Below are 25998 nucleotides of genomic sequence, written 5' to 3' on the forward strand. Positions count from 1 at the left end.
GAGACCTGTCAGTTTGATCGGCAATTGTCCTTAGCGAGTATGCTTGCTCATCTCTAATCCTCTCACATTTAACGATGACAAATCAGAACAGCATTTTGACTGGCTTTCCCTTTTAAAATGTGCTTTCAGCTATATGGAAAACATAATCTGTATTTGTCTGTTATTTCCCTACATGTGTTATATCAGAGTCCCCATGAAGTGGCATGGAGGCCGCACATGGCTGTCTGGACCTTTTAGGAGTTTCCCCAATTGTTAGCAACGGCAGATACTATTGTACACTAGAAGTACCAGGGAACTTATGGCATCACTGGCAGTAAAAGATAGAATTAGGTCATATAGTTAATAGGGTTTTTTTTTTTTTACTTTAAATATTCTACATGGCTTTGGCTGTCATTTTTGGAAAAAGTGACTTGCAACGTACAAAACGTTAGGGCATTCCTGAACTATTTAAGACTCTGCCTCACCATGCAAAATATTCCGGTATTACGTTCCCCTAAGGTAAGAGACAATTACACAATCATGGAACACATCGCGAACAGAGGTAGGACTATCCAGTTCAATCTAGAAATGTACCAGCAGAACTAGCATATAGAAATGTGTAAACCGACAGTACTGATAGTAAAACAACAAGTGGGCTGGATCTTTTTTAATAAAGCACCCAGGCTCAGGTGTTGTGGTTTCCAGTAAAAAATAAATATTTATAAACAACGACATGAGTTCAAGAACTACAATGTTTAAAATGTTCAGAAAAGCCCATGCCCGTTAAGTAAAAACAATGAAAACATTTTACAAGAAAACAGTAACACGTAGCGTGTGTCGGCTCCCTCCTCGGCGAGCCTGTCAATGTGGGGTTTAGGGTATGGTCTCCTGCTGTTCATCAGTAGAATACATCAGTCTCCTCTGGCAATGAGATCCTCAATATAAGCGTCTAGCTCATCATCAGTATTTATATCAATATCCTAGAACGAAGAAGAATGTTACAAGTTGGCATTTTGTAAGTAAACAAATAGCAAATATTTAAATAGTAGAAAATAATTCTCTGCAGCTAGAAAACCAAAAGCTCTTTGTATGAATTTGGACCAATCCTAAATATATGTGCTATGTATGGGTTATTTTTCATGTCACTAAGGCCGTCTGCAGACGGGCGGGAATTCCGCCCTTGGAAGCTGCCATAGCATTGCGTTAGCAAACGCAATCCTAGGCAGACGGCTGCGGTTTGTCCGCGTGAAATCTTGTGCGGCAAAGAAACCGCAGCGTGTTCTATCTCTCTGCGGGGCTCCGGTCTGCGCATGCGCCGGCTGCCCGGCAAGCAGACACATCAAACAGCGGGAACCGCGGGCAAGTACGCGCTGCTCTCTGCAGACGCTCGGGTACCGAGGCGAGAATCCTCGCAGCCGGATCAGACCCGCCCGTCTGCAGACAGCCTTACCTTGTGACCCTCCTGAATTTAATCTGTGCATCTTAATCAAAATGGCCGCTCATGAATATTTATTAGGGTCCTTCCCTTAATTAGGAGGATTGGCCAAGATCAGAAAACCATGTCCAATTACTTCCAAAAACATCACTACACCTTGTCCATAGTTGTGTGTGTTACTACAGATCAGCCACATTCACTTCAATAGAGCCACGTTGCAATGCCAAACACAACCCTTGGACAGGTGTGGCGCTGTTTCAGTAAGAAAGCAACGATCTTTATGTAATCCTGGACTAATCTTTTAAAAGCAGCTTCCTTATCTTGCGGAAAGGAGGTCATTTGACAAAATAAACTAAAGTATACCGCAGAGCCTAATGCTGCGTTTAGACAAAGATTATCGTTCAAATCGCGAGCCAATGACTGAACGACAAATGTAAACCGTGCGTTTATCAGTTTCAAACAGCATACAAATCTGCTCCGGCTCATTCACTTCTCGTGCAGTTTAAACACTGATCATTCAGGGTTTCACATGAGAATCGTGCAGTTCGCATTCACAGTCCTAACAAGAATCCTGCAGTCTAAACAGGCTACCTTAGCACAAATGAGCTGGTGATGACGTCATCAGCTCATTCGCTTATGCAAACGAGAATCGGGCACTTCCCATTATGTGTAAAAAGATCATTAATGTGGTTGTCCATATTGAACAATCCTTTCTGTGGTTCACTGCTGAGGAACTAAAGAGTCAGCCATAGAATGTGGAGAAAATGGAGCTGTAAGGCTTCTTTGACACGGGCACAGCTATATCATTGTGAGAAAATCAGAGCAATATAGTGTATCTGTGCGATATTGCTGCGTTTTCTCACAGCAATATTGTGATTTTATGTCACTACAAAGTCCTGCGACTTAGTAGCGCTCTTTTGCCAGGATTTATGGGGCGGGGCTTGAAATATAAGCCCTACCTTGAAAATAAGCCCTAGCTGCATGAAAAAAATAAATAAATAAATAAAATAAATAAATAAATCACCTTAGAGTCATTGTCAGCTCCGCTGCATGTCTACTCTGCAGCTCCAGCACTTGTATCTAGTCTTCAGTGAGCGTTTTCTGGTCAGGGATTTCAAAATCCCTGCCTCCATGAAGCACTGCCTCTGATTGGTTCTTGAGCGTTGCAGCTCAGCCAATCACAGCCATTAAAATGAAGACTACAAACAAGTGCTGAAGCTGCAGAGAAGGCATGCGGGGGGAGTGAACACCTCTTAGGTGATTTATTGGGGTTTTTTGTTCTTCATGCAGCTACAGCTAATTTTAGGGCTCAAACAGTAGGATTTCCTACTGTAAAAATTGCATCACACTGCATGTAAGCCAAGTTTTTGTGCGATGCAACATAAAGGAAGGCTCTATAAGGAAACATGAACTACAATACATCCCAAATTGCGGCTGTATGGAGCATGCCGCGATTTTGTACTCTCGCAATGAAGCAGTCTACAAAACATCGCTCATGTGGAAGAACTCATTGGAAAACATGGGCTTCACATACATGCCATTTGTAGCGTTGTGAGAAAATCGTGCCATTTCGTTACCCAAGTGTTCAATATCCGAGCAGCACCACTGCTGGGCAAATAAAGCATTAAACAGTTCTTACTGTAATTAATAAGCTATCCAGGTTAAGCAAAGACACCCGGAGCCTTACAGATGAGACACTCCTCTATTAACCCAGAATTCCCCAATGGCATATTTGACAATTGGTCTCCTAAAACAGATAACTCCTTTAAGTCTTCCTTCAAACATAGTTTTGTGTGGCATTTTCGGGGCTTGTATAAACAAAATACAGTGAATTTCCTGTGTTTTTTACAAACTTTTTTTGAGTAACTTTTTTTTTTAAATATACACGTGCTTCTTTTCAGGTATTTTTGTCTACAGAGAAGTCTATAGGAAAGTGTCTAAAAAAAGCTGAGACAAACCTAAGGCACGCTGTTTTGGGTGGAAAAATGTAATGGACCCAAAAAAGCACAATACAAGTGAGTAAAAAGATGCAAACACACCCCACAATGTATATTTCATAAGTTCATACTGCCCTACGGTTAGCATCTGGTCATGTTACTACCGTATGTACGTGTGAAGCCAGCCTAGGCTATGCTTGAAGTAATTTTTTAAGCAAAAGTAAACCTCTTAAAAAGGGCCATTAATGTCATCGGGTCTCACCTCTTGAACCTTTTGTAAAAGAGACACAATGTTGGTCCTTAATTTCTGAAGCTTCTCCTCAGCTTCCTTGCTTTTCTTCTCTGCACTGCGCTGCATCTCTTCACAGGTTTTCGCACGGAGGTCGGCGCGGCTCTGGTAGGAGTTGCACAAGTTCTGCAGGCCTACTTCATACTGCTTAAAGTATTCTTTCTACAAACAGAACAGTGGACTACTTGAGGAACCAGATACAACATGGGAGCTGTGGGGCTTGTGTGAATGCAGGTTTGTTTTAGTCTATTTTGTAACCTTGTACATAATTAAAAGAACTATTACTTATATCATTAAATGGGAAACAAAGAAATATATTAAATACGTGTGATTTTTTCCTTATGTTAACATTTGCAAGACTGCATAGCAAAACCTTAGCTGGGAAGATAAATAGTGGAAGTGATAGCAACTGGTTTTACTCACAAACTGCAGATGTATACTTCTACAATAGTCATTTGTATCTCTGAGTGGAAATGTACCACATCCAAAGCAAATATAAAATTAGGCAAGCTTTGACAGTACTGTAGTGGGAAAAAGGGTAAATCTTCATTTTCCTTTAATGTCACATAAGAGATGGCATTAGGCCCCGTTTAAATGTCCATTCAGAGTCTCCATGAGGGGTTTCCCTCACTTTTAATGGTAAGAATAGTGCAGCATGCAGAATCGTGAAGTAAACCGGGTCTGTTAGTGACCAATTAAATCTGATGTATGACAGATCTGTCCTGTTATAGCTGTTCTATCCCAAAGTCATCACGTTAGTATGAACATAGCCATAGCTGCATTAATGCATAAAAATATTGTGAACACTACTTGAGATTTTATTTAAAAGGATTAGCTGGGATTTTAAGAAATTTACCTACAAACAGGAAATTGTATCAAATTAAAAAAATATTCTGTATGGCAATAAACGGTTAAAAAAAACAAAAAAACTACTTGCCTTAGCCCAGTCCCAGAAAGTCCTGCAGCGGTCACATTAGCAATGACCGGTATGAGATCATTGCAGGAGCTTACAGGACTGGACCAGAGCAACACTTAAGTGAGAAATTTGTTTTTTTTTAAACAAAGTTAGCCCCAATTCACACGGCAGTACTTGGTCAGGATTTGTAAGTCAAAACCAGGAGTGGTTCCAAAATCCTTGTATTATGGACACGTGTCCAGGCTCGACCATGGGTCTACTGACCTGAACTCACAACATTACAGATTTCCATAAAGCTGTAAATTGGGTTGGAGCAAGAGTCTGTAGTACAAGCGCTAAATTGCAGCCATGTGAATGCGTTCAGTGGGCAGTGTTATCCTTATTAGTGATTGATAGCTATTGCTGCATGAATAGTCATACAGAGCTCGCTGCTAATAGCTGGGCAGAGGCCCACTGGACTCCTGTGCTTAGAAAGAGCAGTGATTTAGATGTACAAAGTACAAGTTCTACTAAATCTATTCTCACAGAAACCATGCTCTATATGAGAAGTTCCCTTTAATGACTCATTCATTGGGTCAAGCAGAAATGCTGCCATTGGCTGGATTCACACAAACGTATATCGGCTCGTTTTTCACGCCGAGCCGATATACGTCGTCCTCATCTGTGGGGGGTGGGGGGATGGAAGAGCCAGGAGCAGGAACTGAGCTCCCGCCCCCTCTGCATCCTCTCCGCCCCTGTGCACTATTTGCAATGGGGAGAGGCGGGACGGGGGCAGGGCTAATTCGCCCCCGTCCCGCCTCTCCCGATTGCAAATAGTGCAGAGGGGCGGAAAGGAGGCAGAGAGGGGTCGGGAGCCTAGTTCCTGCTCCTGACTCTTTCCCTCCCCCCTCCCCCCTCCCCCCCCCCCCCCCCCCCGCAGATGACGACGACGTATATCGGCTCGGCGTGAAAACCGAGCCGATATACGTTCGTGTGAATTCAGCCTAATGGTGATACCATGCTACTATCCCATTAACAATGTCTTAAAAGGGTTGTCCAGGCCCTTGACATTTTTTTCAAAAACCAATCCTGTAATGCTATAAAATAACTCCAATCCTATGCCCCTCCTGTGTGGACTCTTCCCCGAGTCCTCCGGCAGTCTCTCTTCACCCAACTTAAGCAATAAAGGTGTCAAAACGACATGTGACCGCAGCAGCAAATCACTGAATCCCTCTGTGGTCACAGTGGTGTTGAAAGGTCACTGTTAAGCCAGTGGCTGGTTACAGTAGTCACAGGGATCTAAGTGTTGACATGGAAGTGGCAGGGGACTAGTAAGGGGAGCATTAGTTTTTTGTTATTTTATAGGTGGTCAGAAAATCAGTTAATTTTAGGTGACTGAGGGAAAAAAAATAATAAACCCTTTGTAACATGGTATACTGTGGGAAACCTCTACTGTATGATGTATTTCAGTACTGCACTTCAAGGGCCTCCCTATCCCTCACCACTCTGTTAATATGTTCCAAAGAGACACGTAAAGGGAGATTCAAAACGAACGGTGCAAGGGAAGCGGATTTCTTCATACATAAACATGCAACAGCTAGAATGAGGTAAGACGGAAGAACTCTTCCAGTTTTTAATTACACCTTACAGATGTTCGATGTGGGTGCAACAGATGACACTAGACAACCTGAAATAACACATTTTCGCCGCAGCGGAACTGATAACAGAAGATATACTGGGATCCGTCTGGGCAGAACTAGACTACTGGCTTGGTATCGGTCGTGTCACCAAAGGCGCTCACATCAGACATCTGTAAGGTGCATTTTAGAACGGAAAAAAAAGGATAAAAAGAGATTTTATGTGTGTGTATGTATAATATATATATATTGATAGGGCAGGTGCAGCAAGGAATTCTTTAATCCCAGCTGCACCTAATTTTATTTATATATATATACACACACATTATATACACACACACTAATTATATTTTATATATATATATATATATATATATATATATATATATATATATATATATATATATATATATATATACACACACATATATATATATATATACATACACACACACACACACACACACATATTATATACACACACACACTAATTTATTATATATATATATATATATATATATATATATATATATATATATATATATATATACATACATACATACATACATACATACATACATATACATATACATACATACACACAAATAAAATTAGTTTATGGTCATTATTTTATTTCATTTATTCTGATTACTCACCAGTGGAAAAGCTATAAGATCCTCGGCATTCATGGTACTTAGTTCATTCTTGGTTATAGGAAAGTTGGGCGGTAAAAAATATCTTAAACAGTTCCTGTAATACATGGAAATTACTTTACATCACATTGCATTAAAGCCTAATTTTATAGTTTCCTTTACCAATGTAATAACACCCTAAGCTCTAGGCACATAATTCTCTATTTTGTAATTTGTCCTCTAGTTGTTTCTGTTGTATACAGCAAATTGAGGGTTAAGTCACTGAACTAAAGCTTTGACTTAGGCCGGCTGCACACGAGCGTGATGGGCTCCGCCGCGGAATATTCCGCGGCGAAGCCCGTCACGGCGCCCCCCAGAGACCCCATACTTACCAGCGGATCCGGTCTCTTCGCTCCCGCATGACGCTTCCCCGCCCACCGCCGCCGCGTCACATGACACGCCCACTGCATCATATGACGCGGCGGCGGTGGGCGGGAAAGCGTTTTCACGCTATTTTCCGCTGTGTTACAGCGGGAGATAGCGTGAACGGACGGCTTCCATTGACTGCAATGGAAGCCGTCAGCACGTATACCCGCGGCAAATAGAGCATGCCGCGGGTGAGAACGGGAGATTTCACAGTGCGGAATTCCGCACCGTGTGCCCTGAGCTATTAGGTTCAATAGAACCTAATAGCTGTGGGCAACGCAGCGGATTTTCGCCGCGAATCACGCGGCAGAAATCCGTTCGTGGGAAGGAGGCCTTAAAACGATGATAATTTTAACCCCTGTAACGCTCCATGACATATAGTTACGTAGGTTTGGGGTTTTATGGAAGTGGATCGAGAATCAATCCTGTTACATACAATGCGAATGTCAACTGTCTTAAAACAGCTGACGTCCGTCCGCAACAGCAGCTGATCGCAGCTGTTAACCCTTTAAATGCTATCAATTCTGACAGCAGCATTTAAATGCCCCAGTTGGAGTTCGGAGGTCCCAAACAGCCCCTCCGTTAGGAGATCGCGGAGTACCAGTCAGTTGCCAATGGAGCCGGGAGCCTTCTAAAGGCTGCCATTCTAGATTGCCTATGAAGCTATGCCTGTGGTGGGGGCTTGACAGACTGCCTGTCAGATCAAGGTATAATGTAATACTATACTGCATGAGCGATCAAACCATCGCAAGTTCAAGTCCCCCCACAGGGACTAAAAAAAAAAAATGTACAAAAGGAGTTAAAAAAAAAAAAGAAAAGTTTACTCAATTACAAAAAAATAAAAAAGGCAATAAAGTTTACACCGCCCTCCCTCATTTCCCAAATTTATAATTAAAAAGAAACAAAAACATATTGTTATCGCAGAATCTGATACCAATAAAAGATGGTGGAATTAGTTTTTTTTTTCCCCCCATTTCATTCCACTTCAAATTTTTCTTAAGTTTTTCCGTACATTAGAATAGTGCCACTGAAAAATACAACTTGTCCTGCAAAAGAAAAAAAAAAAAAAAGAGCCCTCAGATGAGAGCAACGCCTGCAACTACACTAACCTCTGAATACTCTGGTGAGCGCTGCCAGGATAACGCCTTTAAGGGGTTAAAGTACAAATAAGCTATCGACTTACCGAAGAACTTGTGTAAGTTGTTCCACAGGAGCAAGGCAGGCACTGGGCTCTGTTGTGTCTGGCTCTATTCGGGAGTTGTCAGAGGTGGAAGGCTCTGCCTCCTGTGTATCGGGTGTCTGTCGTTCCGGTGATGGTGGCCTCATGAGTCGGACATCATCACTACCTTTCTCCACCCTGAAATCACACATTACTATGTGAGGTGCTAAATTCAGAATAGTAAATATATAATTAAAAACAGGGCATCTCTTTAACCCTTTCCAATCCACTATCTGACGTCTAAAGACATTCTGATTGAAGGCTGTACAGCTCTGATGGCAGAAGAAATCCTGCAGGGTATTCTTACTGTAGATTACTGGCCGCTTTGTTGTCAGGGGCCTGTCTGGCATGTCACATACTGCAGTATTGGCTCTAGCCAGCAGATGGCGCCATTGTATAATGGCAGAAAGAGAAAGACCCCCTAGGAAACCCTGAATCCAAAATTCGATTGCAAAGGGTTACATTTCCTATTCCATTTCTAGTGAGTTTGAAAATAGCTAAACTTTTAAAAAATATATACATATCAATATAGAGAATCAGAAAAAAAAAGGTTTAACATAAAAACTTGATTTACAGACTAGATTATTTTCTGATGACACTTTCCCTTTAAACTCTGCTGAACACAGAAGCTTCACCCAACCACAAGAATGAATGTCAGTCAGTGATTTTTTTATTTCACATGTTGACAAGACAGAATAGGACTGCCCACTGCAAGGAGACACGTAAAAGAATGCTGCTGCAAATATATGGCTTTTAATCTTCTGCGAAAATGGAGTCTATCCCCAACATAAATCCTATCAGAGTAGTTTTCATCTTATTCTGATTGTTTCAGAGGTTATTTGATAATAAACACACACATACACACTCATTGCTTCTAAAGAACGGCATAAAAACACACGTTGCTATATTCAGTCTCCTTCTACAGTATGCTTTATAGGGCACAGTACCATCGATCACGTGGTGTTGTATCAGTTGGCACATAATCAAATTTCACTTTCCAGCGAACACCATGTTTTCCGGCTTCTACAGAAGTGACACGTCCTGTAAACCACTCCTTGTTAACACGCACTTCCACGTGTAAGCCTTTATCTGCAGGAGAAATCGGAGGGGTTATATCCATAATATAAGCCTGATATTACCAATATGGATTACTAATAATCATCTTTATTTATATAGCGTATATGCCAAGGTTTGCAGGCAGACTGGAAAAATGCACTCCGACCCTTTAAAAAACTAGAGTATTTCAGTCCTAAGGACCAGACAGTTTTTAGGGACTTTACCCATGTGATGGTTTTTAACCCCTTATGAACCAAGCATGGTAAATATACAGGACTTGGTGCTGGGCTTTAATCCCCACCATTAGCACAAATACGTCACAAGTTTGAAGTCTCTGCTCCTGCAATCAAGCAGAAGCAGGTCAGGTCCTCACCAGTTTGTCACTTCTGAGAACCCGGGGAAGAAGCGGAAGCAGTTTTTAACCACTTCTGCCTTCTCCTTTCCCTAGTACACAGTGTTCAATGAGAGCTATGTACTAAGTAGTAAAAAGTGGAAGTGTTTCTTCCTCTATACGACTCGGTGAACACGTGACTGCTGGGTGCCCCCTGTTACAGTAGAACTGCAGGGACCTAGCAGTTTTTTGTTTTCTTTAGCTCTTTACCCGAAATAAAATTAAAAATGGGAAAGAAAAAAAAAAAGATTATAATATATATATGTATATATAAAATGTACGTATGTCACAGGAAAAAAAATGCAGGTTAGGCCGCCTGCACACGAGCATTCCAGATTCCGCTAGCGGATTTTCACGCGCGTATGGTACCTAAATGTGCTTGCGGATAGGTGCGGATGCGTGAAAAATCACGCGCGGATATACGCGGATGTGTTGCAGGAAAAAACGCGCAGAAAAACCAGCAGACACCCCTTATTGTAAACCCAACCCCTAGAGAACTGCCCATTCCTTGGAAAACAGCTTAAAAACCAACATCCAGACTCCGTTTTGTCCCTCTTTAAATCGTTAAATTATTGATGTCTTTGTGGGCATGGTTGATCCATGTAACTTTTTTCGGGCGCTTCTCCAGCGTGACTTTATTTCAGTCACTGCAAAAAAATTCACAAGAGGAATTCATTACTACAGATTTTGCATTCTTACATCCTGCGTTGGCAAGAAATACTACCTATCTCCCTCTACACATTTGCCTGTGAAACTCTGTGCTGTGTGTTGGGACGTCTCCTACCATGCCTACTTCCTGTAGTCATAGCAACCAGTGACTCCATCTGCAGCTGCACTGCGGATGTACTGCGTGAAAAAACGCACCCATTCACTTGTATTGGAGGCTTCACGCGCAGAATCCGACCCAAATTAGAACAGGTCGCAGATTTTTTCACGCGCGTGAAAAAACGCGATACAAATCCGTCCGTCTGGGGACAACTGCGGATCCTCATAGGAGTATATTGGCTGCGGTCTGGGGCAGATAATGTGCCTAAAATAACGCGCTGGAAATTCCGTTCGTGTGCAGGCACCCTTAACTTTAGGAATAAAAGCTACCACATGGGTAAAATCCCTAAATAGTGTCTGGTCCTTTCGGGTGGCTTCACACGAGCGTGTGCCGTACATAGGTGTGCATCCACATACGTGCACAAACACTCGTGAATGCAGGTGCGCGCAAAGCTTTCAATCGATGTGGCAGGTGCAGCAGGGAATTCTTTAATCCCAGCGGGGATGAAGAAAACATCTGCCGCATGCAGATAAATGCACACATACATATATATATAAAAAAAAATATATATATATATATTATATATATAATGTTTTGGTTTTTTTTTTTTATCTACGTCCCCATAATGACCTCTGTGAGACATTTACGCTGTATTTTCTATTTCACGTTTTTCCTCTGTAACAGTGGCTTTCATAAGAGCCCCAGTTACAGGGTAAGACATTATTTTCTACATAGTGCTTATTATGCGGTATATGTAGCTTGTAAAAGAAAAGGCAGAAGTGGTTAAGATCACAAGCTCATTCCCTTGGGCAAATGAGAATCATGAGGGTCTCATTGTGTCTAAAAGGTCCCTAATTTGCCATTAGCGCTCAGGCTATAAAAGGTCTATAGTTACCACCTTTAGCATTCATTCACACAGGTAGGGGTCGCTACAGGAAGGACTTATTCCACAGTGCTTTCAAGTAATTTGTTTATTACCCCCGCAGCAGGCTCATTTTACCGACCTCAGAAGGATGGAAGACTGAATCAACCTTGAGCCAGCTATGTGAACAATATGGGGATTGAACCGGCAACCTTCAGGCCGTTAGTCAGAGCTTAGGACTGCATTCTGTGTCACACGAGGAAGACTCAATAGTAAATCAGCAAGCTGTGTGTTGTTTTTTGATTTTTTTTTAAAAAGACAAAAGACCTTTTCTATGAAATTGTGGGTTTTTACACTTAGTTTTGTATGTTGTGTTTTCCCCAATGATTAACCCCATGAGGACCAGGTTGTTTTGTACCTTAAGGACGAGACACTTTTTACGGATTTTACCCATGTGGCGGTTTTACTGCTCTATTTTTTTTCCTTTACCCATCAAAATTATTTTTGCTGTTTTTTTTTTTCTGTGACATATAGGACTATTTTTTTTATATCTTTTTCACTGACTTTTTTTCTGCTTTTTAGTTTTATTGGGGGTAAAACGCTAAAAAAAAGATTTTTAACATTTATAGTTTAAAAAATTATTTTTAGATTTACACTAAAATAAAGTATTGGAATGGGTTCCTCTATTTGTTTCGGACGTTTTGAAATATAGTATGTATGGTTTTGGTTTACAGGGCGCTTATATCAACGTTTTTGGTTGATGTCGGTTTTGGGTTATTTTCTTTCTTTTGTATATATTATTGTTTTATTCTGGAATTTTATTTTACTTATGTATGTAATTGTGTTTTTTTTACTATCTATGTCCCCCATGACGTCATGTAAGACCTCTGGGGGTGACATTCACACTTTTATATTTGACACTTCCCCACTGTAGCTGGGGCATCCGTAGGAGCCCCAGTTACAGGAAAAAACAACCCCTGTAGTTGTTTAACCCTCCAGCTCTGCAGTAGCAAAGAACCCCAGCGGTCACATGATCCCCCCGGCCTCCCGTAGTGAACGTGCATTTTACTTTCACTTTCCCCACACAGTGCTCATTGAGCACTGTGTATCAGGGAAGCAAAAGGCAGAAAGGGTTAAAAACCCCTCCTGCCTTCTGCTTCAGGTTATCAGCTGTCACTAACAGCTGATAACCGTTCCTGCCTCTAAAGGATTGCAGAGCCAGGAGACTTAAAGCACCGCTGTAATTTTACTATCGGCGGTGCTCTAAGTCCTGGACCAGCCTCCGTAAATTTACGGTGGCTGGTCCTAAATGGATTAAAAGAAAAAACAACACATCTGAAAGAATACTATACTGGCCAAAACACACTACATAATTGTATCCATACTGAGATACCTGATATTTAATGACATGCATAACACAATACTTCTTTAAAATCACAGCAAAGGTTATAGCCACATGATTACAAGAGTCACAATAACACGGTCCAATAGTTGTAAAAGCTGAGCAGACCAACTAAACAGGTTTTCTAAAATTCACATGAAAAAAATACCCAGACAGCGCCTCAGGATCGTCATTCAGCTGAGCGAAACTGTACAATTCTGATCCTCCAAAGGGGGAGAGCTGCGGAAATAATTGGGGTCTCTCATGAGAGAGTGGTCCCAAAAGAATCAATAGAGAATAGCTATTAGCACAAAAAACTTTCTGCGCTCAAGGAATTGTAAGTTTCGACAACTGATAGTTGTCACATAACAAAGAGGAGTCACACTTACTCGGGAGGAGGGGGGTATGACGACAATAAGCCCCCTCCTTGAAGTGATGTCTCCTCACTGTCCAAGCAAACGTCACGTTCCAAGCGTGTAAGACAGTATCACTTTTATTCCAATGTGCGATAAGAACGGGCAACGCGTTTCTGTGCTCACAGGCACCTTTCTCAAGCCAGTGGCTTACACGCTTGGAACGTGACGTTTGCTTGGACAGTGAGGAGACATCACTTCAAGGAGGGGGCTTATTGTCATCATACCCCCCTCCTCCCGAGTAAGTGTGACTCCTGTTTGTTATGTGACAACTATCAGTTGTCGAAACTTACAATTCCTTGAGCGCAGAAAGTTTTTTTATGCTAATAGCTATTCTCTATAGGTTTTCTAAAATGGCAAAGGTGTACAAACGAGGTCAAAAGCCCGGGCCCAGCAAATATCTCTTATGCACAAAAATGGAAAAACTGCAGTGCCCCAAACTGAAAACAAAAGGGAGTCCTTTATTCATGCAAGCTTGATGAAGACCTCATGAGGGGTTGAAACGTTGCAGTAGGCTTCTGAGTGAAGAAAGAACTCACTTCTGCTTTCAATGTGGAGTGCTGATTTTCCATTTTTCTACTGTTCCATAGTGGGTAACGTCTTCAAAAGTCAACTATTTGCTCGTTTACATGACACAAGGGTCCTAGTCAAAGATGCATTCTCTACCCTGCACAGATTTTTGATCATTTTCTTGTAGGTCTGATTCTATTGTGATACCACTCTTCATTTTATCAACTCAATAAGTGATCCAAGGGTTCCCAAGTAAATAAATATTGTGTAGAAGAAAAATAGTGTGCAAGTGTTACCTTTCTGTGCTTCTTTAGAGGAAACAATATCATCCACCTCTGGGCTGTCCAGCTGCAATAATTTCAATGACACTTTAGAGTCACGAGGAGAGTCAGAGCGTGCATGCTGATCCTGCTCCAAAATGTAAAACATGATACATTGATCAGCATTTATAAATACAAAGCAGCTTTCCTATTTGAAATCAAATTAAATTCTAATTCAAACATTAGCATCACTAATTACAGTATTTGGAGAGTAGATCTGCTGTGATAACAGTCACACATCAAGGTGGCTCCTTCTTTATCCTGACACCTATTTAGGCTGCATGTCCATGGGCATGATTCTGCCGGCAATAAATCGCCTGCAAATCATGCTGTCTGAAGCTCTCCATAGCGTTGCTATGGAAAGTGCAGCCGCGGCGGCCACGAGCAGAGAATCATAGCGATTCTCTGCTTGCGGGATTCTCCATGGTGGAATTCTCCATCGCCGTGGGATTCTCCATGGCGGGATTCTCCATGGTGAGCTGTCTGCTGCTCCCTGGCGGAGATCTGCCACGGGATATCGCTACGCCCGTGGACAGGCAGCCTTATGATGGCACATATAGCAGGTGTCAGGAAGTTTATCAACTGCTCTCTTCTGTTAAGGTTACGGTAAAGTGACACGTAACAGATTTGTTGCAGGACTTTCTGGTACTGACAATCAGTTCCATTTATCTGAATTGGGTTGTTTCTGAAACATCTACATAGATTCTGTAAACCCTATTTGTATGAATGAGACAGTTGCAGATATCAGATATTTCTGCAACAAAATATCTGCCAGTGAATACACTCTACTAGGTAACTCTGCCATATGCAATCCCATAGTACAAAAGCAATCATTTATCAAAAGAGGATTTTGAAAGAGGACTCGGCTTTAAAAAAGGTACGTGCATTCACCACATATTTGTTGTGGATCTCTGTGGATGATATTTGTTAAAACTGCTCTCACCGGCAGCTTTAAAAAAAGTATACTGTGGATTTCGAAATCCATAGCGCACCCCATCTATTGATCTACTGCGTATTCCTTCCATACATTGGCAACAGAGAAATCCGCAACCAAATCCACAGTGAACATATGCAGATTTACAGGCTAGTTCCTTAGCATATTTTATACCCAAACAAGGAACATAAGGCCTCCTGCACACAGGTAGGTCGGACCCCGAATGCAGAATTCCCACGGCTCTAGCCGTCACCGAATGCAGGATTCCCGCAGCTCTAGCCATCACATGCGCAGTATAGAGGACACCACGCCGTCGCTATGGCGATGACACGGCCTTGTCTGCTGCAAATGTGCCAGCCTGCACACGTGCAGTTGAGAGGACACCGCGCCGTCACTATGGTGAGGACATGGCTCCTGCGACCATTCTGCAATGATGATTGCAGAATGGCTGCAGGTCGGACGGCTTCCATTAACTTCGATGGAAGCCGGCTGTGCGTAGCCTGCACAAAATTGCAGCATGCCGTGATTTCTCCCCCACGAGCAGAAAATCGTAGTCAATTTTCGCCCATGGGCAGGAAATAAGGTTTTCTCATAGCATGCTCTGGGCTGGATTTGCTGCAGAATTTGTAGGCGGAATCCTGCTCTAGATTTCGCAAAGCAAATCCGCCCGTGTGCAGGAGGCCTAATACAAGCAGAATTAAAATTTAGAAACCAGAGCAATCCATAGACTTATAAAATCAATACAGGCGAATGAGAAAATAGGATGTAATATAATAAAATCACTATTACCTTTACTTCTTCATTCAGATCTTTTTTTTCTCGTTTCACTACGACTAACTTTGGTCGTTTAGCCTTCTCGAGTTTCCGAGTAGAAACTGGCTCCTGCTCTTCTTCTGTCTCCTCCTCCTCTTCTTCGTCAATTACTATCTGTTGTGAACTCCTCTTTCTCGCACTGCTTACCTGAATTCGGAATGGAAACAATAAAAGAACATAGTAAGATAAAAAGGATATTTGCTGTTCAAGGAGGACTTTGCTTTTTATAAAGCTTTTCCCCTCCACTTCTGAACCTTGGAGTACTTGAGCAGCTCTTTACAGTTTAATTCAGGCGTTGTGTTAAGTTGTACCTGCTATTCACAAATCTTAGACTTAAATCAGGCCATCTATTATTGGAAATAGTTTCCTTTTTTCTCAGGAATATGATACAGACATCACTGTACAGTAGGGTATTGTTCACACACTAAGACGCAATGTTCACAGGTAGATTGGAATTGTGGAAGATTCGCAGTTCAAGCCATAGGGAACCATGGGCGTCCGAACTGGAGTTTACACATCTGGATTTGTTTTCTGCATTCCGCTCGCGGAAAATAAATCGCAGCATACTCCATTTGAGTGCAGTTCCCACACAGATAGCTTTCACTGAAGTCAACGGAAGCCAACCGATCTGCGGCCCGCCTGCAAGATGCTTCTGCACACATCCACAGTACAGGAAAAAGAAAACTCGGACAGGTATGCAGGGTTGCCGGCTGCGGGCTACTGCATGCGGAATCCGACCCGCCCATGGACATGAGGCCTAAAGCCATAGTGCAGCAGCATCACTCTGGACCACAATATGGTAATACATAACATTTTCTTGCAATAATAAAACACCAAGTTGTTTTTGAGCACCTTAGCAACCCACCAGTGTACTTGTGCAGCAGCCTTAGGCCCCGATATTCCGCCGCCGAGGAGCAGGGGGTAGAGCTGTCCATTCTCTGCGGTGAGCCTATCTGACAGATAGGCTCACGGCGGAGAATCACGGCATGCCGTGATTTGCATCCCGCGAACGGAGAATCGTTATGATGCACCGCTCATGGACAGCAGGGCTGTGCTTTCCATAGCAACGCCTGGTTATCGTCGAGGTTATCTCCACGGATAACGCAATGAACTATCGACCGTTGATAGGAGCCCTTAAAGGGAATATATACACTATATACCTTGAACATAGCTGGCCTGATCAAACGTCAAATTACAACTTTGAAAGCCACAAGGCCCTGTCTCGGGCCATCTGGAATCACGAAAAATGAGTCATGGCGCCTGAAGGCAAACTTTTGAGACAAATAGATTTGGACAAACTAAATCTCACTTGTGGAGAACACATGCCTTCTGGTGAGAGTCTGAGGGACAGAAGGAGGGAAGTACAAGAACAATGTCCTCATTGACGTAGAAGGATGATACCACCGTTGGCAGGAAGACGAGCACAAGACAGAAGACTACTTTGTCCTGATGTAGTATGATTAAGGTATGTTTGGCAGACAGGGCTGCGAGTTCGGAGACTCGGCAAATGGAGGTGACACTCATCAAAAATGCCACCCTGCACTTCAGAAGGTGAGCTGAGGTTAAAAGGGATGTGACTGCAAGACATCAGGGACCAGATTAAGGTCCCAAGGTGGGCCTGAAGAATGGCAAGAGGGGCAGCATGCACAACTCCCCGTATGAAAGTGCAGAAATATGCTTTTGACGCCAAAGGGTGCTGGGAAAGAGTAGACAGAGCTTATACCTGACCTTTCAAAGAACTGAGGCCCAAGCCCATGACAGGACCTTCTTGGAGAAAGGACAGAGAAAAGTGCATGCGACGAAAACTTGTTTTTTGCACCAGAGGGCGAAAGCTTTCCACACAGAGTGGTAAACCAGAGAGGATGAGGGATTCCTAGCTTTCAGCATAGTCTGGATGACGGATTCCGTAAAACTACGGGTTCCTTAGGATCGCAGCTTTAATGAGTCGCTAAACTTGAGTGGAATAGGAGTCCCTGTAAGTGTAGACCACGTGCCCCTGTGCAGTAACTAACGGTCATACTTACCTCTTCTTGCATCTCCCACAACGCCGCTCTGTCCTCCGCATCTATTGGCAGCAGTTACTCTGTTTACAGGATATCACAGGCTGCTACAGTCGTACGTTGAGCACAGTCATTGGCTGCAGCAGCCTGTGATGTCTGTATACAGGCTGCTGCCGCCTGTAAGGATGAGGTCATGGAGGGGGCCTGGAGCTGTGGGACACAGCGATGAGACGGGAGAGGTAAATATATATGTCGGTTTGTTAGTTTACTGCATAAGGCAGTCGTTTTTGCAGAATAAAACAACTCTGACAACCGCTGTAATATAATGAATATAAAGGGGTTAAAAGAGTGTTTCTAAGACATGGAAATCTTGACTTGAGTACTAAGTGTAAAATCTATGGGCTTTTTTACACCGAATACAAAACGGGAATACAAAGAAACCCTGCAGATGCAGATGTACACATCATGCCTTATAAGGCATCGCAGCATTCAACCACAGTGTGAGCAGAGTCTTTAAAAGGCTCATGTACATCAAATGTAACAAAGCTAGACTTTATATTTGCTGACTATATAGTGGCTTGCCATCAAAAGTGGGCACTTAACCAGTAAATATTCTCACTAGATCTGTCAGATGCTCCAAAAAAAGGTTAAAAGGTTTTTATTTTTTGCTAAATTTAACCCCCTCTTATTCTAAGCATTAATTCCGGAGAATAATAATTTACCTGTCCAAAACAATCCCCATTCAGAGCACAGGCGGCATGTCATGTGACCTGTGATGTTATCAGTTCTTTTGGCCCCTACAACGCCCTGTATATGTAGTCACGTGGGCTAGTTATTGATAGGCCCAGCATAGTATACGGGATGTCACTAGTTACACACCATTTCAAAGCAGAGATTAGCTGCGGTCATCATAGGTATACAGGAACATCAACACTGCAGCTATTCAGTGGGAATGACAGGTACAACTGCAGTGGAGCAGCGGCTGATTTATTAGGAAACTTGTTTTTTTTTTTAGTTTTCTCCCACTACCTAAAAGAAATCGCACAGCCTCTTTTACAGACACCTACTACTTATAACAGATTTGTTAATCATTATCTATATATAAAGACGAAAGCACTGACTGACTCGCCACTAATTCTCCAACTTCCCAATGTCTTAGAAACATGAAATTTGACACGAGCATTGATTATGTCCAAAATAGGAAAAGCTAATGGGTCCCAGCTAGATTATTCAATTCTAGCGCAAAAGAACTAGCGTCCAAATTTTATGTACGGAATCTAATTCTCTCACTTCCCGATGTCATAAAAATTTGAAATTTGGCACGAGCATTGATTATGTCATAAATAGGAAAAGCTAATGGGTCCCAACTCAATTATTCAATTCGAAGCGCAAAAGAATTAGCCTCCAAATTTTATGTACATAATCTAATTCTCTCACTTCCCGATGTCATTTTATATAAAGGATACATTGCATGGTTACCTCCACGTAGTGTTTCCTGGGTAACACAAAGAACCATGCAAAATGGTGAACATATTTTTTTCCTCGGTATCTCTAAAGTAACCACGACTTCATAAGATTTTCCATGTGAACAACAGATAAACACCAGTACCAAATTAACTCGGGCAAAGCTGGGTATATCAGCTAGTATACATATATTTATTAGTTTGACTGACAATCTTGTTCTGATTTGACAGTTCTTTCTGACTGATTGTGCCGTTAATACCTGGTACAGAGAGAATCTGTGATATGCCATGTAGGACTTGCTTCCTTCTATGCCCCTACTGTCTGGCAGTCTATGAGGCTGGATGAAATTCCAATCACTAATTCCTCTGCATTAACACATCACACTGATGCTCCAATTCAAAGAGGTCTGTCATAGTTACAAGTTCTCTCTAAAGGCCCATTTAGACATAATGATTATCGCTCAAAAGCCATCTTTTAAGCGATAATCATTGTGTCTAAACGGGCGGCCTCGTGCACTTATCAGTGCCACGCACTGAGTTCTCCGCGGGATACCAGCTGATAGCATTCCTTCAGCTAGTATCGCACATGGAGTTCTCAGCAATAGCTCCGAGAACAAAGCAGCTCCTGCTGTTCTCAGCGCTATCAGCTCAGCAGGATACCAGCTGACAGCTCTGAGAACAGAGCAGCTGCTGTTCTCGGAACAGTTAGCAGTATCCCCCTCTGCCTGCATTTAACTGTTAAGTAGCTAATGAGCTACTTAAAAGTTTATGCAAAGATGATTGCTCAAAACTATCACTCAAACTGTGGTTTGAATGATCATCTTTGAGTGTAAATGGGCCTTAATACCACATTCATAAACATTAATGGACACTTTAACATATATTCGGTGCTCATGAGTATATCTACTAGCTGGAAGCTCATCTGCTACCTTGATAGATATAAGCCAAATTGAAACCGGTCATGGTTAGACTAAAAGTAATGCTAAAAGAAAATGCTAGCAGGTTGTTGCCCAAGACTTCTAGCGTACTGTTTGGTGCACCGCTGAACGGAGTTTGCAATAACACCACTAGGCTCCTAAACGCTATGAAATCAGTCTCATTCATAAGAATGCACATGAGACTGACTATTCAGCATGGGAAGTAAAGCAAGTACATAGGAAGCGGTTCTCAGAGCCGCTTTAAAACGCACACACAGCAGTATACACACCCAAAGATTCTGCTGTGAGCTGCCACAGCATTAACAGAAAGTTTATACACATACAACAGTCGTACTAAATGTTGTTCATTCTATTTACTATTAAATCACATTACCATAAATTAAAGGGGTTGTCTCGCGAAAGCAAGTGGGGTTAAGCACTTCTGTATGGCCATATTAATGCACTTTGTAATATACATCGTGCATTAAATATGAGCCATACAGAAGTTATTCACTTACCTTCCCTGCGCTGGCGTCCCCGTCTCCATGGCTCTGTCTAACTTCAGCGTCTAATCGCCCGATTAGATGCGCTTGAGCAGAAGGGTCTTCTGCCTTCGGGTCTGCCCGGCAGCAGCGGCGTTCTGGCTCCGCCCCCTCTACGCATCATCGTGAAGCTCCGCCCCATCACGTGTGCCGATTCCAGCCTCCTGATTGGCTGGAATCAGCGCACGTGACGGGGCGGAGCCAGAACGCCGCTCGTGCCAGACCGAGCCGAAGGCAGAAGACCCGTCTGCGCAAGCGCGTCTAATCGGGCGATTAGACGCTGAAGTTAGATGGAGCCATGGAGACGGGGACGCCAGCGCAGGGAAGGTAAGTGAATAACTTCTGTATGGCTCATATTTAATGCACGATGTATATTACAAAGTGCATTAATATGGCCATACAGAAGTGTATAACCCCACTTGCTTTCGCGAGACAACCCCTTTAAATACTCTAGCCTTGGCTAAAAATACCATGAAAGCTGCTAAGAGGAATAGATACACCCTGCGGAAACATTTTTAGTGTATCCTTTGCTGCAGAATAAACACAACATGGGAAAAAAAGCTGGTAATGTAGGATTATCCACTTGTTTGTTCTTGTCCCTCCAATGAGACCAAGGATCATTGAAGCAAGGCTACAGTGACCCATAAAAGTTGGAGCTGTGAAGCCTGTCAACTGTTAGAGACGGATGTGGCACGAAGGTTTGTGTAGGTTACGATTCCAGGTCTTCTCGCCTTACTTTAAGCTCCAGAGTTAAATCTAAGTTATGACAATTTATATAAATAGTGCTCATTAACCTGAGCACTAAAACTTTTTATAGCTATCCCTTTAAATAGTGAAAGCGGACAATAAGGTCCTCAGGCACTGGACTGCCCGACCTCTTTCTATAGCAAATCTGGCATACACACTAATAAAGCATAGCACTCCTAGAAATAAAGGTGTTCCTTCATGTGTTCACTTACATCTGACCCTAGTATGTTAATAAACCTGCTAATGGGGAAAGTAAACAGATTTACTAATTGCTTAAAATAGAGTAGCTGACAGACACCCCCTCCCCCATAAAAGTGGCTAAATTAGATGCCTCACCGTAGGGCTTTTGCTTGGTGCTGGTTTCTTTGTTGCAAGTGTCCTAGAGTTCTTCGGTGCTGGTGGTGTTGGTATGGATTTGGAGGATTTGGCGGTTTGTAGGTTACTAGGTTTTGAATGGGACAGTGAAGATTTTACAACTGCTGTGATTTTGCTAAGAGTCTTCGCAGCGTGACTAGGTTTGGCAGGTGCCGGGGACGGAGCTTTTGAAGTAGTAGCCTGCTCGCAGTTCAACCGCGCACTTCTCTGTGTTTCGGTCTTTTTCACTGTGCTGCTAATTCGTGCAGGTGGAGGTTTAACAGCTTCTTTCAAGACTGCAGGAAGAGGTGGCGATCTTGGCCTCAATGGTCGACTTACTGAAACAGGACTCTATCAAGAGAATAACAGTCAAAAACTGTTCTGAGACCTTTGAAAACGGAAAGAAAGGAACAGTTACTCACCTCCGCTGGGCGAGTGCTAACGTCCAAGGGGAGCTTCTTTAGGTCTGCACTGGAGCGAACTGTGGATACTTTCTGCAATGAATATAGTAACAGGCAAGCGATCATAAAACATTGAAGAAAACAACTATCTTTTTTAAAGGAGATGTCCCGCGCCGAAACGGGTTTTTTTTTTTTTTAAACCCCCCCCCCCCCGTTCGGCGCGAGACAACCCCGATGCAGGGGTTAAAAAAACCACCCGCACAGCGCTTACCTGAATCCCGGCGGTCCGGCGTCTTCATACTCACCTGCTGAAGATGGCCGCCGGGATCCTCTGTCTTCATGGACCGCAGGGCTTCTGTGCGGTCCATTGCCGATTCCAGCCTCCTGATTGGCTGGAATCGGCACGTGACGGGGCGGAGCTACACGGAGCTACACGGAGCCCCATAGAGAAGAGGAGAAGACCCGGACTGCGCAAGCGCGGCTAATTTGGCCATCGGAGGGCGAAAATTAGTCGGCACCATGGAGACGAGGACGCCAGCAACGGAGCAGGTAAGTATAAAACTTTTTATAACTTCTGTATGGCTCATAATTAATGCACAATGTACATTACAAAGTGCATTATTATGGCCATACAGAAGTGTATAGACCCACTTGCTGCCTCGGGACATCTCCTTTAACTGAAGTAGTTCCCATTATTACACTAGATTAGGGAATTGTGATAATGTGATTTATTTAAAAGCAAGTACTTGTCACCACTATAATTCTATCATTGCTGATAATCACTTAAAGGGAACCTGTCAACATATTGGGTGCAAACTAACAGAATAAGGGCTTATTTAGACGACCGTATCAGTTCGGTTTTCACGCCGAGCCGATATACGTTGTCCTTGTCTGCAGGGGGGGGGGGGAGGATGGAAGAGCCAGGAGCAGGAACTGATCTCCCGCCCCCTCTCCACTATTTGCAATAGGAGGCGGTGAGACGGGGGGGCAGAACTAAGTCCCAGCGCTTAGCCCCGCCCCCTTCCCAACCCTCCCATTGCAAATAGTGGCGAGGGGTGGGAGCTCAGTTCCTGCTCCTGGCTCTTCCATCCTCTCCCCCCCCCCCCCCCCGCAGATAAGGACACCGTATATCGGCTCAGCGTGAAAACCGAGCCGATATACAGTCATCTAAATAAGCCCTAATGGTGTAAGGCTTGTAAACAGCAAAGGGACTATATCACTTTTTATTACTTAAAACCAGATAGAGAAACATTTTCCATTTCTCTAACCTGTTTTTATATTCTGATGGAAGATATATATATATATTATCTGCTCGCACCAAAATCCAAGTAATTTCTGCATCAAGAACAGAGCCATGACTATGAGGATTACCATCTTTCCTGAGCTACATTTAACAGCATTCAGAGATATGCTTTACAGCAGCTTCATGGGCCATTCACACAATGGGCAGAAGGGGACGCACTGACTTGTATGGGAGATTGTTCTAGACATGTTCGGTGTCCTCTGCAGGAACAGGGGAGCAGACAGTCACAGCATATCACCTCTTGTGAATGGTGAATCCTGTGTTATCTACATACAGGCGTTACCTTTCAGTGTAAAGGTGCTTTAACATGGAATGATTATCGGTTGAACGATGAACAAGAATGATTTCACTTCTCGTTCAGTGTCTGCATGCAGAAAACTGAACGGCGTATCGTTCCATGTAAACAGGCTGTTGCTCAACTATGAACGACTGACTGCCTGTTGACTGTGAATGGAGGATGACGAGCCGGAACAATCCCCGGCCCGCGCCACCACCATTCACTAGCAATGCTCATTCCTTTGTAAAATGCTGTGGGCTAAGAAGAAAAATAAAGAAAAGACAATTAACCCACGTTAGTATCGTCGCATCCCTAGTGACCCATACAATTAATTGAACACACTTTTTAGCCTGGAGGCAAAATGCTATGAATAAAAAAAATACTAACCAATTTGCTTTTTTGAACATTTCACCCTCAAAAAAATTGAAAGAAAGTGATCAAAAAGCCATAAGTACCCCAAAATGGTAGCAATAAAAATTACACCTGGTCACAGAAAAAAAAAAAGTCCTTGGGGATCTGCATGCACAAAAAAAAAAAATGAACAATTATGGGGCTTTGAATGCAGCAATGCGAAAAATAAAAAAATAAATAAAATTATTGTACACACATACATATATATCCTCCCACACACCCCAAAAAAGGGAATGTTATTGTGCAAAAGTGGGAAAACCTTAAAAAAAACAAAAAACACCAACACTGAGAATTCTTGTTACTAGCTATAAAATTCATTTGTCACATTCATTGGGAGACACAGCAAGACCTTGGGTACAGTGGAGGCCACTAGGTGGCGGCACCAAGCACAAAAAAGTGTTAGTCCCTACTACCAGCTATATCCCTCCTGCAGGCACTGAGCTAAATCAGTATGTATGTAAGCAACCCAAGGTTGGACTGCGTAATGTTTTTTGAGAAAACACCACCAGCACTGGTCACTGAGGATCAGTTCTGTCTCTTCCCTTAACTTCTACAAAGGGGCTGAAGAAGAAGAGAAGGGCAAAAAAGGAAAATTCTGTGTGTTCTCTAGTTTGCTACTAGTAAGTATAGGGCAAAACACGATCGTGGTTGAACCAAAGCTAAAAAATAAATATTCCATCTTGACCTGCTCCAGAATAGCAGGACCCACGTAGTGGACTACTGTGTTGTTGACAGTTGAAGCTGGCCCTCCAGCTATCTGCAATTGGATGCAGAAAGTCAGGAGAGTTGTAACGTGGTACTTAGTTCAGCGTAGTAAGCTGGTAGATTTGGTTGTAGCAACATGTTCCCTTTTTTTTTTGTTCGTTGTGTATGCCTGTTTGGCTAGGTATGCCATTGCTGCAATCGGCTCTGAGTGGTCTAGAGCAGAGAATTAAATAAAGCAACCATCTCATGGTAGCGAGCACTGCCCAATGAAAAAAAACTGATGGCAAAACAGTTACAGCTCGCATGACGGAGATTATGTGACTGATTGAGATTGCACTCACAACCTTACCAGGTAGCCGTACACAATTGTTCCCCTCCACAGAGAGGGTGTGAGGTGGCATAAAGTTGCCTTCATTGCCGAAGCCATCAACTACCAAGTTAAGCAGCAGTAACTTTTTTTGACCTATGGAGAAGGCAAGGATGCCGCCTGGAACTCCCATTTAGTGCATACTGAAGTGAGATACAGAGTCCAGCAGTAGTTAATTCCTTCTGTCAGAAGGGTATTAAAAGCGGCTGTATGCCTTTACTGACTGCCTCATCGTATCAATGCAAAGAGAAGGCGTTTTTGGGTTGAGAAGATGGCATGGTGGTCTTATAGCTACAATTATGGACAGTCATCCAGCGTGATTAGTTAAGGATGGTGGTGGATGGCTACAATAGCTGCATAGTCGTGACTGAAGCAAAGCGTTATTGCATGATGTTATTCTGCTATGGAAAGGAATAAAAGAGGCGGATGCAACTTGTCAAAATTGAGTAGTCAAAAAGGATACAGACTCGCAGTACTACAATTACTCCTCCTATAAAAGGGGGTAATGAGAACAGACACGGCTTGCCATTACTGCAGTCATGTCCCATACAGAAATCCACAGAGCGACAGTTACTCCCACCATGGGAGAGGGTAATTAGGCAGATAATGGCCACCA

At 42.8% G+C, this 25998-nt stretch overlaps 1 protein-coding gene across 4 annotated transcripts in view; it reads right to left on the reverse strand.

Annotated features, from left to right (window-relative positions):
* Nucleotides 1–631: 631 nt before the first annotated feature.
* Nucleotides 632–25998, reverse strand: part of MORC2 (MORC family CW-type zinc finger 2) — a 75788-nt gene continuing 50421 nt past the window's right edge. For 3 of the 4 annotated variants that reach the window (XM_066603754.1, XM_066603753.1, XM_066603752.1), the window contains exons 19-27: nt 22341–22412; nt 21901–22269; nt 15872–16042; nt 14125–14236; nt 9397–9538; nt 8414–8587; nt 6829–6922; nt 3614–3802; nt 632–959 (exon numbers count right to left, since the gene is read on the reverse strand). In XM_066603754.1, the coding sequence (XP_066459851.1) occupies nt 891–959; nt 3614–3802; nt 6829–6922; nt 8414–8587; nt 9397–9538; nt 14125–14236; nt 15872–16042; nt 21901–22269; nt 22341–22412 (1392 nt within the window). In that variant the 3' untranslated portion in view covers nt 632–890. The remainder of the gene's footprint in view (nt 960–3613; nt 3803–6828; nt 6923–8413; nt 8588–9396; nt 9539–14124; nt 14237–15871; nt 16043–21900; nt 22270–22340; nt 22413–25998) is intronic. The other variant, XM_066603755.1, reaches the window with a different exon arrangement.

The sequence above is a fragment of the Eleutherodactylus coqui genome, chromosome 5 (genome assembly GCF_035609145.1).
Source record: "Eleutherodactylus coqui strain aEleCoq1 chromosome 5, aEleCoq1.hap1, whole genome shotgun sequence".
NCBI lineage: Eukaryota > Metazoa > Chordata > Amphibia > Anura > Eleutherodactylidae > Eleutherodactylus > Eleutherodactylus coqui.